Below are 20,498 nucleotides of genomic sequence, written 5' to 3'. Positions count from 1 at the left end.
TTTGTTCCACTTCGATGCAGCTCTCTTTACCTTACACAACGAAACACAAAAAGGTGCTTACACTTATATTTCCTTACATTTTATACTGATCTAATGATCTATGAATAAGTGATTTAATGTACACATTAATGGCATAAAGATGGTTGGTAGTATATGGTAGTATAAATAGCTCACAGTGCGGTGGAATAGTTCTATGTGCCACTCTATGGACATGCAAGTTTTCACAGATGGATTAATGACACACTAGCACAGAATAACTTTAGATACTGCAATACTGTCCAAATATTTGTATTATTAATAATAATAATAATAATAATAATAATAATAATAATAATAATAATATAAATAATAATAATAATAATAATAATTATTATTATTACGATTTGTCTTAAAACATTTATTTATTTATTTTGAGTATTTATACTCAACTATATATTTGCACTCCTTTCCTACTTTGTTCTGCAACTGCTGCACAATGATTTCCCTCTGGATAAATAAAGTCATATCTTATCTTATCATTCGTATCTTATATAACAGGGTTGTCGTCATGAGCACCTCAGAATTATTAAAAAAATGATTTGTACCTTCTTTTTCATCTTGACGTTCTTGAAGATGGCGTGCACCCTCCAGGTCTTGGCGAACATCGCGCCGAACGCCGTTGTGTAACCAACTATGAGAATCCATGTCCGAACCTGAAGAACAGAAATATTTGTAATTCTACTAATTATCTGAGCCTTGCAAACAACATTTGCGCTGGACGACCTGTTTGTTGTTGCTAGAGTAATAAATCAAAAAAAGAGTGAACAAACTAAAAAAGAAGGAAAGTAAAAAAAAAAGAAAGAAAACTACAATAACAAAACTCTGAAAAGAGTTATGATATTGCCCTGGGTCTTGGGCTGTCAATCTCTGATGAGAGCCAGCCAACTTAACAACCAGTCGGTGTGTGTGTGTGAGTGTGTGTGTGTGTGTGTGTGTGTGTGTGTGTGTGTTATTGTGTCTATGTTTGAATCTCTGCACCCCGAATCTCTACACCCTTGCCTCTCTTTACGTTCTCTCTCCCTGCTGCCTACAAAGCAATGAAAACCACAGAGGGATGAGCGAGGGAGAAGGTGAAAAACAATTACGCCACCTATCCGCAGAGAGACCGACGCATATTGATTGGTGGTGGATGGATCCACCTCTGCTCCTCTTCGCCTTAGCACCAGGTCTGATCTGACAAGCTCCATTTGGGGTTTGCAGCAGAGCTTTAGCCAGGTTCTGGCAGCTGTAGACGTGCCCTGCATAATGTTATTTTGGTGTGTGTGTGCGTGTGTGTGTGTCTGTGTGTGTGTGTACGGGAGGGTTGTTTCTGAGTGGAAACCAGTTATCACCACAATCAAAACTCTTTAATTAATCCGGTGGCTCATATAGTCACGTTCTAACACTAGCTTGGGGAGAGGCTTAATGCGCTCAACACCAGAGAAAGAGATTCAATCAGCGCCTATTAACTGGAACTCTGTTCACTCGCTGCACAGTCCATACCCGGTTCCATATCTGCTTTCGGGTTTGAGCGGAATACTTCACATTCAGTCTAACTTATGAATATTGTAATTCTGGAACAAGAGCGCGGTAGAGATCGAATGTTAGCCTCTGAATTGAAGGAACTAAAAACACAAGAAAGCAGAAACCTGCTTCTATGGGTCACAATCAATACAAGTACAAAAAAAAAAGCTACAGAAAGAATTCCACAAGCCTAACATTCCGAAGTTTGTTTGAACTAGCATCTTGCCTCGCCCCAACTTAGTTTTAAATATACTGTATATTCCTATTGTGCTTTAAGAAGGTTCCTCTCCAAGGTAAAACATGCTTTTCTGTAAACTAAGCACGCATCACTCACTGTGCAAAGGGTCTCAAACTCCTTGTCAGAAACAAAGCCCCCGTCCAGGCCAAAGAGAAAGATGGAGGCGTAGGAGAGCATGCCACCCAAGATGATCAGGTTGTTCATGTAGGGACTGGACATCTTGATCAGTCTGGAGAATGAGAGGATTGGGTTAGATAAATATCGGTCCCTCTCTTTCCTATACCAAGCCATCATCTAACCCTTTAGGCTCTCTACCCCCCTGCCCTTAAATGTGTATTCTTCCCCCCCGGAGGCCAACCTGTGATTGCGGTTCTTGATGTTGAAGAAGAGGAAGGCGCCGGCCATGAGCATGCCCAATATGGTGATGGTGGACAGGATGCTGTAGAGGGGCACGTTGATGTGTCGACGCTGAAGGCGCACAAATGTCCGGTCTTTGGGAGGCTCCACACCTAACGTAGAAAAAACACTGCCGTTATTTGAAGGAAAATGGTGCACGATGATGATTCCTTCATGTGGGGATTTTAAGAGAAAGGGCAGAAAGAGTCGATCTCTTTCTTTTTCTAGGCGTGCAATATTTCATTTGTATTCATCTACTCACGCTACAGAAAGTTAAAAACTTCCCTCCTCCTCTCTTGTTCTTTTCAACCCCAAAGGTGTAACAAGGCAGCGACTATTCATCAATTTAGAACTCATTCCACGGTCGTCGTCCCCCACCCCGCCCTCCTTGAGTGAATAGAGTTCCATTTGGAGTAAGGTTATTGCGGTCAAACACAGCCTTTTATGATCTTCTGTCCCCTCCAGCATGCCAATTGATCTCAGTGGTATCATCTTCCTCATCTGTGTCTCTCTGTGGTCAGAGAAAGAGATATGAGGAAGCCAGCAGAGTAGCTGCAACTGTCCAAGACTCTGTGTGGGGTAGTGGAGAAGCACGGGTGGGTGCCCGCGGGTTGCAGAAATGACAAAATATGTAAAACACAGGCAAACATCCGAGGGCTAATCATTTAGATAGGTCAATCATTTAGATAGGAAAGGGCCAGTGGTTGTGGAAAAATGTTCACAGTCCGGTGAGGTTGGAGGTATACGTATAGTAAGACAGAGACACGGAAAAAGAAAGACGTGAGAGGAATTGGCATGTGTGAGTACCTGGGGAAGCGAGTAAAAGACAGATAAGAGCCATGAGGTGACAAGAAATGGGTCCCTTCATACAGCGCGGGCGAGATATGACTCTTAAAGTTGTGAAGCTCACAATACAATGATTTGTTGAGACTGAGGTGCTGGTTCAAGTCTGGTCATTTTTGAGTCTGTCATTTTGCTGTGTTTCTGTTATTTTGTTCACCCCTTATATTAGTCTAGTCTAGTCTAATGAAAAGACTCTCTGTATGATCTAAAATAAATACACTGTCCTCAACTCATTAGTGTACGTGCATGCATGTAATGCTGGGTTTGGCCCACAGCCCTCTGCCCATAATTTGAACCCAAGTCCATTGTCTTACTTACTTACTACTTTCTAACACCATTTAGCGTTTGCTGTTAATTATAAAGAGCTTAGCTCCATCGGCCACAATTATGTGTCACTGCTACTGTGTCTTCATCATACCTTGAAACCTGATGGAGTTGTTGATGAGGTCCAGTATATCAGCAATAGCGTTGTATTCTCCCACCTTCACTTCTCGGCCCTCTGTGGATATAACACACATGGAGATACAGAGCCGCAAATCAGATGAAATACATAATATTGTGATGTCACAGAGCTGACACAGTTTTGGGCAAAATGACATGTTATGCTACAACATCCCAGCATTTGGTGTCCCTCCACATGCTACTGTGTTGAAATGAAAGTCTAAGGTTAGCAGCTAGTAGCGTAGAACCAAAACTGAACGGATGACATCTTACAATGGTCACATACTGAAAGTGAAATCAGGATCACCAGCTGCGAGCTGAAACAATAAATAAATGTGTGGCAGACGAGGGAGTGGTTAAGCCGCGGTCTGCAGGAGGCAGCGCTGGCTTCTTCCGCACTGGTGGAGCTGTACCGAGTCGGCCTGATCAGCCCCATTGGTGCTGATTGGTCCAATTCGGCTGGGAGAGGTTATGTGTTGTTTGTCTTGCACTGAAGGGGGGAGCATGGTGCTATGGAGTCTATGAACAGATCGCTACCAATGACTGACCAGTCAATAAAGCTTAATATTATTTATGTTCCCGTTTGCCAGCAAGCCTTTTTTTTGTTTGTTTAATAAAAAACCCCGTCTGATTCTCCCTGCGACAAGCCTCCGTGTCTTCCTCCTTAACCAGTACCTGTGGGTGGAGTCTCCCACAAGTGGTACCTGAACAGGGACTATGGAAGGAGCATGGGAGACAAACCGCTGGCTGTGGAAGCGCATCGCCAAGCTGGGGGACGAGTGCAACATCCTCTGCTGCCCTGGTCCTCTGAAGGACCGCTTCATTGCCGGGGTGAGCTCCCGTGGTGACGGGGCGGACCCGCAGTGGCCAGCAAAGCTCCAGGCCCCTGACTCTGGGTTTCCCTCTCCTCCGTCTCCCGGGAGGACCGGGTCCGACCCGGAGGTGCCACCACAGGGCCCAGGACCCGCGCTGGATTCGGTGGGACCCCGAAGGGGAACGGCTGGGGCTCCGCCTTATGTGACTCGAGCCCCCCACCTCTGGATAGAGGAGTCTACAAGTGACTGGTGTATCCCCCGTGCTGTTAGGTAAGCCTGATGGGTCGGTCTGGTTCTTCGTAGACCAAAAGGTGAACGGTGTCGAAATTGGACACGCACCCAATGCCCTTGTTCGACGAGCTACTTGATCGGTCAGACACGGCTCAATTTTTCACGACACTGGATTTAACCAAGGGCTACTGGCAGATCCTCTTGTCTCCAGAGGCCCAGGAAAAAATTGGCTTTCACTACTCCGTATGGGTTGTACCAATTTTACAAATGTTTGTGTTGTTTGGGGCCGAAGCCACCTTTCAGTGTCTCATGAACCGGGTTCTGCATTGGAATGTATGCTGCCGCCTATCTGGATGATAGGCGCTGATCTTTAATTTATTTACATTTTTTTTATTTTAATTTTTTAAACCTGTGGTGTCAGCATGCTGGGCATACAACACAGAATATTTGTATGCTATTGCATCTAAGATAGGGTTAGTCTGCAAGTGCAGTTCAAGTTCTCAACCTGCAATTGAACTCTATTAATTCGGAACTCGTCAAGAACTGCTGCAATAACTCTGTCCTGTGGATAACCTGTAGAAAGACAAAATCACAGTTTTTTGTTGTACAGATCCACCACCAGTCCCACTCTTTGGAGAACTATTGGACCATGTCTGGATCTATAAACAACTAATCACTACTTGAAGAGGGGGAGAATCACCACATGTGACACAAATAAACATACTAGAACCAAACAAGATGTATCGAAAAAACTAGTTAATTAAGTCCAGGAAAACTGGAACAGCAATTGGGCACACGGCCTCTTCCTGTCATAGTTATGGCAGTAAATGAGGAAGAAAAGGAGAGGGATGCAACCAGGAGGATGCTTGGGTGCGCTCAAAGCAGGTGCCGGTGGTGTGTGCGTGCCTGTGATGAGACCGTGTGTGTGTGTGTGTGTGTGTGTGTGTGTGTGTGTGTGTGTGTGTGTGTGTGTGTTTGTGTGTGTGAGATGTCCACCGGTGAGTGTACAGGACTTATCCCAATTGGTTTTGGTCTATAAGGTTGGTATTATGTCGTGGCGCCTCCAAGCAGCGGAAAGGTCCCCGAAGCCACCCCTGAGTCCTGCAGCTGCATAGACACCCCAGAGCTGCAGGAAAGCCACCTCAGCCTCCAGAGAAGCCGGAAGCCCGAGGAGCAAGTCCCAGGGAGAATGAGGAGACCCCGCACCCCTGAGGCGCACACATACAGCCCACTCCATGTGTAGGCACAAGACGCAGGTGCAGAACCCCGGCTGCGAGCACCAGGCACGAGCGAGGCCTGCCCCACCGCAGCAGACGAGACGCCCCGCCCAGCCGCGAGCCCTGAGCACCCATCCACTTGGCCGAGTGTGCTCAGCTCAGGGCACCCGTTAGCCCTCCCCCGCTGATGCCAGCAGGCTGCCAGATATATGGGCCCTCCGCCATCCCCGGCACCTAGGGCACCGACGGCAGAGAGGCCGCGTAGCAGAAGCAAAGGCTGACAGCCATGCCCCTGCACCCCAACCCACTACCCACAACAGCAAGCGGCCCCCCATGGGCCCCGGAAGGCGCCCGGCAGCGCTCTCCGCAGCCCCGCCAGGTCGCAGCACACCAGAAACCACCTGCCGCAAGCTGGCAGGACTCGAGCCCAACTGGCATGGGGGCCACCCGGCCAACCCCCGGCCAACCACGCCCCCACACCAACCCACCAGCGACCTGCCACCATGGAAAACCCTATTGCTCAATGTGTGCTGCTGGCATTTGCAGTTAAAATTGCAGGGTGTGGGGGTGCAAGTCCTCCAAGAAAGTCGAGCCCGAAACACTTGCACCCCTCCTACCCCACAGACTCTGGCCTGGTGGAGTGTTGTTCGGAGTGGGATTTGTGTGTGAGTGGGTGTATGTGTTCTAGGCTAATATGAGTGGAAATATTGGATGGAAGAGAAGCACGTCGGGGCACGAGTGTGATGGGCAAGCCTAAAGAAAGGTAAAGAAAGTGTCATCTATTTTTAATAAAAATTTGTATATTCTAGAAAATTGATTTTTTAAATGAGTGACCTATATGAGTAAGATGTTCAATTATCGGAGGTGGTTATAGGATGTTGTTGGTCAATTTGATTTAAACTTTTAGAGACTGCTATAGTTAAAGGAACTGAAGGAAGCTATTGGGTTAAGGTTGGAAGGGTTAAGGTTGGGAAGGATATAAATGAATTGCTTTCAAAAATGTGTTGCAATGTGTTGTAATTCCTTGTCTTTTCCAAGACCAGAAGATTATTGGTCTGTTTTTAATCAGAAAATCTGGGTTGTGCCGATTGGGGTTAATTTGTTTAAAGATGGAGTGTGACCACTGAGTTTGAGGAATCTCCACCAGGCTAAAATGGCTGAGTTGTTGTGATATATGGGTTTTTAAAGCAGTTATGTTTCCTTATTAATTCAGTAAGAAATGGGAGCTCGGGTATTGATAACTCCTGACATTCTGTTTGCTCAGTGTCTTGCATCCAAGGCCCAATTGTTGCTCTGGTTGTAACCATTTAATTATGAACTGACGATGGTTCGCTTAATAGTAGTATCTGAAGTTTTGGGCTGCTAGGCCTCCACAGCCTTTGTTTTTTTGTAGTGTTGCTAGTTTAATTCTTCGGTTTCTTATATTTCCAATAGAATTGATTGATTATTGAGTCTAGAGTATTAAAACAATGTATTGTTGGTTGGACTGGGGTAAATGAAAATATATAGTATATGTTTGGTAGTATATTCATTATAACTGCTGCTACCCTACCAGTTAGTGAGATGGGAACGTAGGTTGTTCCATCGAGTGAGATCTTCTTCAATGGATTTTCAGCAATTGAGTAAAGTTAAGGGGAAAACAAATCTGACAGATTGGTGGAGATATCAATAACAATGTATCTAATGTTGCCTGTTGTGATGGTCAGGGGAAGTTTCTGGGTTACAGCATTCCAGTCCTCCCCTTATTGAAGAGTCTGAGAAAGCTGAGAATTTAGATATAAGATTGAACACTTCCGACAGGGTGATATTGATATTGGGTTCCGTAAATACAACAAAACTTTCAAAACAACAAAATTGTCTGCATACAAACTGATTTTGTGAACAGAGTTTCCTGTTTGTATGCCAATGATATTATTGTTTTGACTGATGGCCGCCGCAAAGGGTTCAATAAAGATGGTGAATAGTAAAGGGAAAGCGGACATCCTTGTCTTGTGACACATTGCAGAGTGAAACGCTGTGAAGTGGAACCATTGGTGTTGACAGAAGCAGATGGTGAGTTGTACAGAATTCTGATCTTTGGAGTGACTCTCCAAAGCCAAATTTGTTGAGGGTGGAAAAGAGATATGTCCAATCAACTCTGGCAAATGGTCTTTCGGCATCTAAAGAGGCAATAACAGTATTTAAGTTTTTCCTTTGAGATATGCTGATCAGACTTAATGAACGGGGCATATTGCTGGATGAGTGTCTGCCCTTGACAAAGCCTGTTTGGTCTGGGTGAATTATGAATGGAATTGCTTTTTCAATTCTGTTGGTTAGTGTTTTACTAATAATTTTAAAATCACAATTAATTAGGCTTGTGGGTCTATAACTGGATGTGAGGGTTGGGTCCTTATTGGGTTTAAGCAAAACCAAAATGAGAAAAATGAGCAGTACGATAGGCCCTTATCATCCACAGTGACAGTTGGGGGCAGCACATGCAGCATGTGGGGGCGGTGTTAGAGTCTCTGAGGTGGGAAATGGCACCCTTTGATATGTGTGATGCAATATATATTGACTTGAACACCTCCTGACTCTACTAAAGGGAATTTAAATAGCACTGTATTACAGCATGTAAACTCAGGAGAGACAGTTTGTCTCTCTTGAGTCCTGTTCAAACTCTCTGTCAATAAGGTACTTTCCTTTTTCGTAGGGGCCCTTGTGGCTGATATTGTACGAGGCAGAACCTTGTCAAACAAAGTCGTGCCCTTCCTCGCCACTCGTACGGATCACTCTCTCACAGTGCACACATGGGACAGGAAGAGAGGTGGACGGGAGGAAAGGGGCAGTTTGCAATGCAACTGTACCTGCAATGCTGAAAGGCCTATTTGCACACACACTGTGTTTTCTCTCTTTCCCATTTCCTATTCCACCCTTTCCACAGTACTCCTCACTGTTATCACTCTTACTGTATGCAACAGGCTCATTGAACCCCTCAGTGGTATTGTTCTTGACCTGAAAATGACAAATAACCAGAAACCGTAATAATCAGATATTACAGAATCACAGCCTCTCCCCTCCCTGCTCTTGACTGCAGCCTCAACTCATCTGATCCCCAATTCGAGGATAAAAGCGTCGTAAAGCAAAGCAGACTGACAACGCCTGGGTCAGAATGCTAGATAGTGTGTGAATGCACAGTAACTGATCCCATAATGTTTCCCATATTTCAGCTGGGCTGATTCAATATCGGTGGTCCACCGTCTGTTATGTAATATTTGAATGCATAAACACATCATGTGATCTTTTTAGATTTTTTAAATAATATTTTCACAAAGGCATCCAGAAATCTAGCAAGAAATGTTGAAAAAAAACCAATGTTTCTTTAGAACATTAAGAGTCAAATATTGGATTTTTAAAACTGTATAATAATAATGATAAAATAAACCTGCCATAAATGCCTTTTTATGTATATAAAAATATCTTTTTATGGCCATTTTACACTCCCAAACTATATTTCAAGCCCATCAGTAGAACATTATTTTCCCTTTTCTGAAATGCCATTCTTTGCCAATACTTTACTCCAGATGGAAAATACAGAGCCGCCTTCTGGAAACTGTTGAGACCCAACCATCACTCAGGCTGCAGAATGACATTTCATGCCTGTTTGTTGCATTAGTTACCTTGGTAATTGTAAATTCAATGCTGATTAAGCTAAATGGGCGTGAAGAAACCTTCGTATCAAGCGCCCCTCTCCAGTACTAGGACGCAGTTCGGCGTTGGGTTGCTTTAAGTTTGTTCTAAGTGGGATCTGTGAAATTTACCATCAAGGTGAATGTATGAGAAGCAGAACGTTGTAAAATATCCATATTCTACTCCTGCAGTTTAGATCTGGTGCAAAGGCCAGAGTTACGGGCGGATTGGAGTGGGAATGAGAACACGGGGGTTGGGAGACAAGGGGATAAACTGTAACTGTAGGAAATCAAAACAACTTTAAAGGGGCCGCTGTATTAGTCATCCTCTAAACCAAGGTTGTCTTATTTATATTCATTGGAGCGGGTCAAATGTGTCCTTCTCCCTATTTTTGCCAACACATTTCACACATAGAAGCTTTCCTTCCTTATTCCTACGTGCTATCCCACAGCATTCCAAGTGGATCATTTTAAGGGGTGATCAACTGTGACAATGATCAAGACCACAAGACCACTATAGCATTCCCCAAGAGACGAAGCTGATCGGAACCAGCGGTGATGCAACCCCCCCCCACCCCCCATCTGACAGGATGAGGATGGATGAGAGGGTTATGTTGAGGATCACTGCACGTGAAAATATTTAAATGACACCCTGCCCCCTCCACATGCTCATCTTAGGATCTGCCGTGTCAACAGCGTGACACGTGCAAGCTAAATGACAGGCCGGGACAAAGGTACGGAGCGATGATTGCAGAGGGGTGAGGGGGTGGAGGAACAGAATGGGGAACAGAGGAGGGAGAAAAAAAAACGATAGGACGGAAAAAATCTCCGGGCAGAAACAAAGGGGACAAAAAAAAACAATGATTGCCTGTGAGATGAAAAAATGAGAACTACGAGAGAAGAGGCAGGCAGGTGTTAGTCACAGGGGAATAGGAGATAAGGGGAGGTCCTTCAGGCTACAGCACCTGTCTAATTTCTCTCGTAACGCAATGAAATGGAAAAAGAAAAAAACCATTTATTTCCTCTTCTTATCCACAGCTGTCAGGCCCATTCACGATAGAGTGGCTCGCCCATCACCGCCCAGCCAAACGGGTCTCCCTGCCCTGGGGAATCACACACATGGGATATACTGTACTATCCCTACTCTTTCTCTTCCCCTACGAAGTGTGATGTAAGCTGCCAGGGGTGTGCCTCCGCAGTGGGAGAGATAAGATGGTAAAGTGGTCGGGACAGAGCGACACCAGGCCGTACAATAAACATGGAGGGCGGAGTGGGCGCCGGGAATCCCCCAGGATCCAGATGCTATCGCCGGGGTACGTTCCTCCCCTCCAGTCCCCTTTTGGCCGAACCAGTGGAAGACAAATGGTGAATGATTATCTCATCAAGGTTTGTCGTAATTCACAAACTTCCCACTACCGCAGAGGAGGTTCTATGACAGAGAGCACCATCTGCTGAAATAATTTGAGTCCATTGCATCACCACCGTGGTTTATGGCTTGGGTTTAAGTTAAGAGAAGGTAATATTGTTGTACTATGCTTACCTTGAAATTGGTTGAATTTGATGGTGCCCATCCTCTCCCCATTCCGAAACATAACTTGACCCTGTGAGGGAGAGAAAAGAAAAATAACAGATGAAGAGATCATCTGGCACACCACAAATTATACTGAATTAAAATTCATACAGTTACTACGCATTTGTTTTATTAATCAGCAACGAAGCATGACACCTTGAAACAACGTGCTTGAACCAGATGTGATCAGACTGTACGTATGGAGGTGACTTTCAATCAAGTTCATTCCTTTCCAGGGAATAATATCCAGTCAATTAAGAAATGTCTGCTATACCAGACACAGAGTATGCTGCATCGTGTGTTCCAGCAGATGACGAAAAGATGATTTATTTCCAACCCAAATCTAGGCTTCCTAGGCAATGGACGGAGTCTTGGCAGGTAAATTTATCACACCAGACAAAGGCTAGAGTCTGGAGTCTGGCATGCTGTGTATCATTGGATTTGAAGTGGGCAGAATATATCTGTTTATGGAGGTAAACAAAATTTTGGGCTGATTAATTTTGTAATATCCCTTGAATAGCGACATGTCATTGAAGGCGTCTGCTGGGCCAAAGCACAAATTAGATGAAAACTAATTCCCTGAGAGAGACTCTTACCTTCAGCTACAAAAGACTACTAACAGCTTAGTCTCTTCACTGCCGGGTTCTATTCTGTATATTTCATTTGTCGAAAGTTATTTCCTACTTAAAGGGCTTATTTATCTGTCAAAAGAAACCCCTGGAAAGTAAAAAAAAAAAAAAAAAAAAAGTCTTTGATTCCAGCTCTGCAGGAAGGAGACAGGCAATTTCAGTAAGGAAAGTGTCTGGCAGTACTAAACAAGGCAGACAAAAGCAATCCAATTTTGTCCCAATATTGTAAGAAATATTCAAATCAATTTGGGCAAATTTTGGCTCCTGTCAACACGGTGTCCCTCTATCCCTCCCCTGTTCTATTTCTCTTTCTCTCATTCATGCTCTCCCCCCAACCCCATCTCTCTCTCTTTCTCACTCCCCCTACTTATCCACCAAGTCTGTTCAATTAATTGGGCCCACCATCTGCTTGGAGTGCTCAATAATAAAACATTTAACTGGGTTTACTTATTACTGGCTGCCTACGAAAACAGGTGAGCGCCAACTAGACACACAGGGAGAAAGATAGATGGACAGAGAGACACGGAGTGAGATAGAGAGACAGAGAGGGAGGGAGGGAGAAGGAAAAGAAAGCGTGCGCATTTGCATTGGCTGATTAAAAGACAGCTGAGCGGGGAAGATGGGGAAGGAGACTGGAGAGCCAATTTTGCCTCAAAAAGATGGCAAGCTTTGAAGTGGCAGGGCAGGATCCCACCCCTTCATTTGGGTCCCAGGCTTTGTGTGGCATCTTTGATGTTTGCATGCAAGTGTGTGTGTGTGTGTGTGTGTGTGTGTGTGTGTGTGTGTGTGTGTGTGTGTGTGTGTGTGTGTGTGTGTGTGTGTGTGTGTGTGTGTGTGTGTGTGTGTGTGTGCGTGACTGTGTGTGTCCGTGTGTGTCTGTGTGTACACACGCATGCATGCGTATGTGCATGAAATACATTCAGATTATTCCTTTGATTATTTACATGTCTTTAAAATAAGAGCATGTATATGAGAGTGTGTGTGAGACAGAGCAAGCCTTTGAAAGCACCGGTGATGTAGGTTGTGTTGTACAACATGTCCTCTGGTACCAGTTTCGCGCAGTCATGTCAATCTGAACCGGAGGACGCTGGCGAGATCCCTTTTGTTAGATGTTCTCCAGTATTTCTTTGACGGAACAATACGCTCACCATTACGCTCTGAGTTGAAGTGGGACAGTGCGGCGCACCTCTGCTCCAGTTCATTAAGAGGTTTTTATTCAGGCGGCTGCGTGTAAACAGGGCCAAACAACGTGGGTTAAAAATAAGTGATCCAGCTGGAACTGGTAATGAATTACCGTAAATGTAGGTTTCTCAAAATGGATGTACCAACGTGACTCACTATTTACCAGAGAACAGCTATCGAAACGCTTACTTAAATTTTGAAGTTTTTTTTAAACAGTTGCGTAAAATGGTGGTCTTCATATTCCAGGCCGTGTTGTCAGGAATCCTTTCCGCATTATTTAGATCCAGACAAATAGCCCTAGTTTGGTATTTCAAAGTGTCAGATTGAGGTCTGTGTGTGTGTGTGTGTGTGTGTGTGTGTGTGTGTGTGCGTGTGTGTGTGTGCGTGTGTGTGTGTGTGTATGTGAGGGCAAGGAGGAGGAGGTTAGAGTTTTAACCATCTATCACTTTGGCGCGTGTGTGACATCTCCAAGGGCGGCTGTCAAGATTTGACATGAACCCACGGTCTGTGTGGATGTCGCTGTGAAGCAGGTGCGCGTGCACCCATAAACACAAACAACACTGTCTTGCCGTTAACAACTACTGAGAGACACACCAATTTGTTGCCAACTGACCACCGTCCGTCCTCTACAAAAAAAACCTACATATAAACCTCTTCCCATCTACCCATCCCCATGAGGTTTTGCTATCCCTCTTTCTACCGTCCATCCCTCCTTCGTTAATCCCACTGTGGAGAGTAATGCACTGCGTGGCCGCTGGTGCCCCCCGCCAGAAGCCAGATCAATACTGCCGAACCCTCCTTCATCACACTGCTACTACCAGCGCTGTACCCGACACAGCGTGGGAATGGGGGACGGGCTGTATCACTGTGGCATCCACAGGAGTGTGTGACATTTTCGTGTGCGTGTGAACCCTTGTTTGCAAATCAAAGCGAGCAGTAACAACACGAGGAACAAAGTATGGGCTCCTAGAATCTCCTGTTTACTCCTGCTCGTGTATTTTGGTGGACAACCCGTTTAATATAATTGCACCCAGTGACGAGTAGGAGCACGGCTGGTTGTGTAATGGCCTTTTGATAAGAATTTTAAAATAGCATCAAAGATATACGTGCGGTGCGCAGCGGAAATTGCCTTCCTGTGTCTCTGTTGCTCATGTGTGGGCGGCTGTTTGTGTGTTTGTGTGTGTTTATAAGTGTTTATGTGTGCGCCACATACAGGCAGCTCCTTTTGATCTCATTTCATGTAATCCCTTAAAGGAAAAGCTATAATGGGCGGTGGATCTCCAATCTTTTAGTACAAAAATGCACTTAAATCTTCTGCAATGCAACTTTCTTAAACAACATGACTGCTTGCCACTGGTTTGGTTTGCTTACACCGGATATTTCTCAGAAAACCGCGTTGAATGACGGGATTCACTGTACGTGTTCAATAATCGCTTTCCCCTTTCTTTGGGACTCTATCAAAATGATCACCTGCAGATGTTATCCAGCTGTTATTAAATCCCCTATAGCACATTGCATGTACAGTTATCAGTACGTCAACACAACAAATCAATAGAAGAGCCGGCTGCTGAACTAAAAATAATTATGTAGTGATTATCCTTCGGCCCCAGAGCGACAATTCCGTGTTAATTCAGTGTGAAAAGCAAAAAGAGGGATTTTTATCATGGCTACATCTGTGTAGGATCAATATCGACCAATATGGATATGAAAAAGGCAGTTTAGCTCAAAGTCGATAATTGTTTTTCGATTCTATTCTCTTGTCCCTGGTGGAAAGGCGAATGAACAGCCGCATATCCATCCAAAATCCCTCCCCCTGCTGTGCCACGTCCCCCAGCCTCCATATTCAAAGGCGGGCTTTGTGTGCCCATGGAACCTGCAGAAGGGCCAGGCACAGCAGCACAGCACACATCCCTCGGGGGAATAGCTTTAAAAAAAAAAAGGACCTCGCTCTCTCTTTCCATCCATCCCCACCTTGACTTTTCGCCTCTCTCGCCTATCTAAATGTTAAATAGATGCACATGGGGGGAAATGAAGAGTAAAATGACTGCATTTTCCCCAACATGCTCTATCTGTTCCAACTCACCTCATGTTTTTCCATGCATATATTGGAAAAATCTGTAATAATAACATGATGAATGATGTAATATTGCGCTAGATTGACATGTCCTGGCCGCTGGCTGTTCAGGCTGGAGCCGGGATGTAGACTACATCCTCTAATAATGGAGTGACCTTTTCTGTAGAACAGGCTATGGGATATCTGTGGGAAAGCCTGCATGCGTGCAGACTTATTTAGCAGACACACATACAGTACACACACACACACACACACACACACACACACGCACACACACGCACACACACACACACACACACACACACACACACGCGCGCGCACACACACACGGTTTTCAGCATAGCCAGCAGGATCAATCTAGAATGCATTGGAGTGAATCGGTGGACGCAAATGGTATCTCTTTAGGCTCTGCACAAAGACAAGAAATGGCTAATAAAGCTTATCTGAAAACATGCATTCCCGTCTTAGAGGAAAGTAATTAATAGTTCGGCCTCTTCTATGTGCTCTTCTGACATTTCTGCACTATAAATATACATATACATGTGGGTGTGAATAGCATTCCAAGTGCCTCAAAGAGATAGTGTCTAATCAGGAAAGAATACATAGTGTTTTTCAACCACATACCGACTGTGGAAGAAATGTGTACAGTGTGTGTGTGTGTGTGTAAGACCTTTATCCATACATTTTCATCGTAGAGCAAACACTTTTGTCCGAAGCAACTTTCTCATTCTTACACCGATGGACACAGCCATCAGGAGCAATTAGGGGTTAGGTATCTTGCGCAAAGATGCTTAAGCACACTAGCAGGAGGAGCCGGGGATCAAACCGGCAACATGATGACATCAGATGATGGTGATTCTAAACCTGTGTTGCCAAAAATGTCAGCGACAGTAGAGTTTGGTGTTGTTGCCCAACTGCTTTTTCAGGACAGCATTTCAGGTGAGGGATAAGTGATCCTTGTTTACTATCCATCGGGTCTGGCTAGGCATTTCAGTAGACTGAAGCGATTTCGGCTTATTGATATAGTCACTGGGGAGGCCCACGCGCCACCTTGCCCATATCTTACCGTGACACCGTTGAAGTTGGTCTCGTTCATGACGTCCAGCACCATCTTTCCAACTTCGCGATCGTCCACAGTGAAGTTGTGGTAGACGTCCTGGCCCTGCTTGATCCGGAGCAGCTCCATGACCCGCGTCAGGGTCTTGGCGATCACCCAGATACCGTCGTAGGCAAAACCGTGGAACTTGCTGGCCTCCACCCCCTTCTGCTGGAGCTCGCGACTGTACTCCCGCTCGTACTCTTTTGGAGTCTGAAGATGGAGAGGAAGAGTGAGACAAGTTCATAGTGTTGGCAACACTAACTCTTTTCCCCGCCATCTGAATTACTCAAAGTTTGTTGTTCCACATCACACATGTCTTATTGACTGACATTGGAAAAAACAATTATTAATTGTTCAATTACATTCATGTTACGCACTCTTAATCTCCATTGGGCTTATGAACAGTTGCAGGTTGAGTCGTGGGTCAGGATTGCCAGGTCATGCAAGACATTTCAAGCCTGAAGATTGCTCCCTGAAGCCTCCAAAAGTACAGTAGGTCGAATGTTGACATCACAATTTCATTTCTACGAATCTTATGAAAAGCGTTCATATGCTAAACAGCTGTAGTAATAATTATCAACAACTATTGTGCATATCATGAAACTCAATCGCCTGGTCCTGCTCATTACCCTTGAACTACTTTGATTAAAGACTCACTGTTAATTGTTGCGGTTATTCACATCAGACCGCAGCTGGCACTCAAACATATTCTCCAAATGATACCATAACGCAGTTATTGAACATGGAGCTGTCTCTACAGTGTTTCGCCAAAATCACTGCTCACAGTGAATGGTGGATAATCATTATGATTTCAAGAGTTTTCAGGGAACTAGCGACATATCTATAAATTAAGCAGAATACCCTGGGTGTGAAAATGACTTTGGAGGCTGACTACAGTATTTTTTGCCTAAATATAGTAATAGTAATAGTAATAGCAATAGAGAAATTGAGTATTTCCAGCTGTCGGCCGCCTCTCACCCTGCCAGAGATGCCTTTGATCTGCCGAGCGCTGAGCGGCTCAAAGTCCACACTGATGTAGCCCTCCATGGCAGTGAGCAGCTTCTTGGTGGTGCAGTTGGTGGTGTTGGCCTGCTCCCACCAGTTACCCTGGTACCAGCCTGGGATGATCCACTGGTACTTGCTGCCAAACATGTTGAGATTGTACGCCTAGCAGGGGTAGGATTGTAGAAGTCATTAGGAAATATTCCAAAGCTACTCATAACAGTGATGTTTATAAGCAAAATGCTGTCATTCCACCTGAATCTGGCCTGAGAATTTGAGCCTGCCACCGATCCCGCTCATTTCTGCACTAAACAAACCACAGTAGCCGTAGATTTTTATGAGTGCAGGCAGAAGTTCATATTTCACACAATTGCTAATTGGTAAGATTAGTCAGTAATCACAATAGTTTTCCATCAGTTTTACAAGCTCATTTTCAGTGGGAAATTCAGACCAGCCCAATCCAAGTCAACCGGATCAATGAGGGTACAATTTGACCTGACACACACACACACACACACACACACACACACACACACACACACACACACACACACACACACACACACACACACACACACACACACACACACACACACACACACACACACACACACACACACACACACACACAGTATCACCCCCACTAATACCCATATCACATAATGGTCCAATCAGCTGGTTGAGATTGCCCTACATCATTGCACTAAAGGGCCCCATTGGTAATCTTTAGGGCTGTTGTTGTAGTGTGGTTGTTAAAACATCCTCGATGGTGTGGCTTATCAATTTGCTTTAAGGCATCAATGAGTGTGTTGCCGGACGGTTGACTTACACAGCAGAAGACCTTGGAAGCCAGGTTCTCGTCGAATTGGCCGATGATGATTCTGACGTCGTTATCCTGGACAAATGGAATCGAAACAAGAATAAGTGGCATGAATGTAAATTGTTTGTGTGTTTGTTCTTAATTCATTTGGATGATAGTCATTGAAATGTTGTGTATACATGTATATCCATAATACATGTCCTCACAGCAGTATAGCATATCAGCCCTTGTTATAATTAATGGAGATTTTATTTCCCAGAGTCTTAATGTCAAAATACTTCAGAGAAAATATTATCAATGCAGCACCTCTCCCCCAGGTGTCTCCTGCTCCTGTGGGAACTCAATCAATTCAGAAGTTCAGCGATGCTTTTCCTCATCATTTTGAAATATCCCACCATATCTACTGATGACGAACCAACACGGTGTCATCGTTCGTACACAATTATCCTTCCAGCTCTGCTACTCCCACTTCATCTATAACCGCACAGTACATGAGGTCTGGAGAATAAAGTTGATGTTCAACAGAGGTCGAGGCAATATCCTGGCGCCAAGTGTCAATCCATAACAACAGAGAAATTAGCGTCATCCGGCGGAGCGGCTTTCCTGCCGAGAGGGCCGGGGTGCGCGGATTCTAGGTTGGGATACAGAGCACGCATTTCTGATTGTTTCGGTAAATAATTCAGATTGCCTGCGTCCAAAAGGACCGCGTTTCACGGTGGGAAATGCAGATCAGGTCCGGCAGGTCCAGCAATCTGTCATATACTGTACTGTGTACACAGATACAGGGCCTTCACACACACATGCACATGCACACACACACACGCAGGCCCAGATCTTATTCAATAAAACTGGCACTGCTGAGGAATATACATATTAGTGAGAATCCTGGAGGTGATGAGTGCAACACAAGGAACGGTCTTTCTAATAGTTGCTACCTAGGGCCTTATAATGCCGGTATCACTTATATAAAAAGGTCAGCTTTGACTGAGAAATGGTTTTCTGCTGCCCAGGAGGAAATCACAACTAGAAATACTTGGCGGGTCAATAACGAGTTTGCACTGAGTGTAATGGAGAACATTGATTATTTTCCTATTCAATGGGAAAAGCCAACCTGTAATAGGATGAATTATTGTTCTCTATAAAAAGGGAACATCTAATATTTAAGTCATTCAGTGCCAATTCAGACAAGGACATTTAAATTGCATTTGTGTGGCAGTTCTTTTGACTGCTATTGTCTACAAAAACCTTTTCAACAGGTATGATGACTGGTCATGCCACTGGATGACCACTGGAAGGGAAAATACGAAGAGGTCATTTTGAAAAGCATAATTGGTCTCTTGGTGTGTATGTGTGTGTGTGTGTGTGTGTGTGTGTGTGCATGAGTTGTTATTGTGGATGAAAGTTTGTGCCCTTAGGCAAGGCCCAATGTCGACAATATGTCATCTGAACAATCAGAAGCCAATCTCTGTCATTTCAGCTCCAAAGCCTTGAGGCGATTGGACTGTTGCATTACCCACCAGCCAAGCCTAGATCTGGTTTATTGTGTTCACTCAAATAGATAGATCGACAGATAGATAGATAGATAGATAGATAGATAGATAGATAGATAGATAGATAGATAGATAGATAGATAGATAGATAGATAGATAGATCGACAGATAGATAGATAGATAGATAGATAGATAGATAGATAGATAGATAGATAGATAGATAGATCGACAGATAGATAGATAGATAGATAGATAGATAGATAGATAGATAGATAGATAGATAGATAGATAGATAGATAGATAGATAGATAGATAGATAGATAGATAGATAGATAGATAGATAGATAGATAGATAGGCTTTTTCTTTGCCATGTCAGCTTCAACTGTATATATGTGGAAGTGTTAGAAAGAGGGTGCAAATGCTATACAGTAAAAATATGTACTCAGTACCACCACCAATTCGTAGGAATGGAAAAACTTAACCCAAATGGCCGTTTACTGTATAGCCTTAATATGAATCCTGACTCATTACATGTGCACGTGTAATGAGCCAGTGTTCTACGGGGCCCTAAACTGCGTTTAGCGTCTGAGCGCTCTTCTATCAGTCACTTTGAATGTCCTTGTTGAGTTGCAAGGTAAACATTAGGACTGATAAAATTGTACCGATGTTGTTTATAGCATCACCATGATTTATATGTGATAAGACTTGGGTTAATATTCTACTTTTAAAGACCTAATCAGGTGCTGTTCAGGCTTATTAGGTACGGGTGTACGGCCCAACACACACACACACGCGCGTGCACGCACGCACGCACACACACACACACACACACACACACACACACACACACACACACACACACACACACACACACACACACACTTAAAGCCTTTTATGAGCATGTGGTGGACATGATTTATAGAGTTGTCAGTGAGTTATTCCTATCTACTAAACCACCCCGTCTGGTCGTAATGATACCATTCTGCAAATGTACAGTGTTCACGTGTTCACTTCACCCCCGAGAATACGTGTGTGTGTGTGTGTGTGGGTGTGTGCGTGCCTGCGTGTGTGCGTGCTTGCGTGCGTGCGTGTGCGTGTGTGTGTGGGTGCACGTGCGTGCATGTGTGTGTGTGTGTGCGTATGTGTGTGTGTGTTTGTTTGTGTGTGTGTGTGTGTGTGTGTTAATAATATACATAATCTTTAATGAATCATGGTTGAAGTCAGCACAGTGTTAAAGCCAACG

At 44.4% G+C, this 20,498-nt stretch overlaps 1 protein-coding gene across 1 annotated transcript in view; it reads right to left on the bottom strand.

Moving 5' to 3' along the window:
- Positions 1 to 20,498, bottom strand: part of gabbr2 (gamma-aminobutyric acid (GABA) B receptor, 2) — a gene marked incomplete at both ends in the record, with an annotated part of 194,848 nt that overhangs the window by 57,357 nt on the left and 116,993 nt on the right. Inside the window, 8 exons of the mRNA XM_080017688.1 lie at positions 585 to 692; positions 1,877 to 2,009; positions 2,139 to 2,289; positions 3,438 to 3,518; positions 10,929 to 10,989; positions 15,910 to 16,152; positions 16,921 to 17,109; positions 17,774 to 17,839. Coding sequence (XP_079873814.1) covers positions 585 to 692; positions 1,877 to 2,009; positions 2,139 to 2,289; positions 3,438 to 3,518; positions 10,929 to 10,989; positions 15,910 to 16,152; positions 16,921 to 17,109; positions 17,774 to 17,839 — 1,032 coding nt within the window. The remainder of the gene's footprint in view (positions 1 to 584; positions 693 to 1,876; positions 2,010 to 2,138; positions 2,290 to 3,437; positions 3,519 to 10,928; positions 10,990 to 15,909; positions 16,153 to 16,920; positions 17,110 to 17,773; positions 17,840 to 20,498) is intronic.

Source organism: Zeus faber (assembly GCF_960531495.2).
Source record: "Zeus faber genome assembly, chromosome: 1".
Taxonomy (NCBI): domain Eukaryota; kingdom Metazoa; phylum Chordata; class Actinopteri; order Zeiformes; family Zeidae; genus Zeus; species Zeus faber.
Note: the sequence above shows the minus strand (reverse complement) of the source record. Positions and strands in the feature narration are given on the sequence as shown.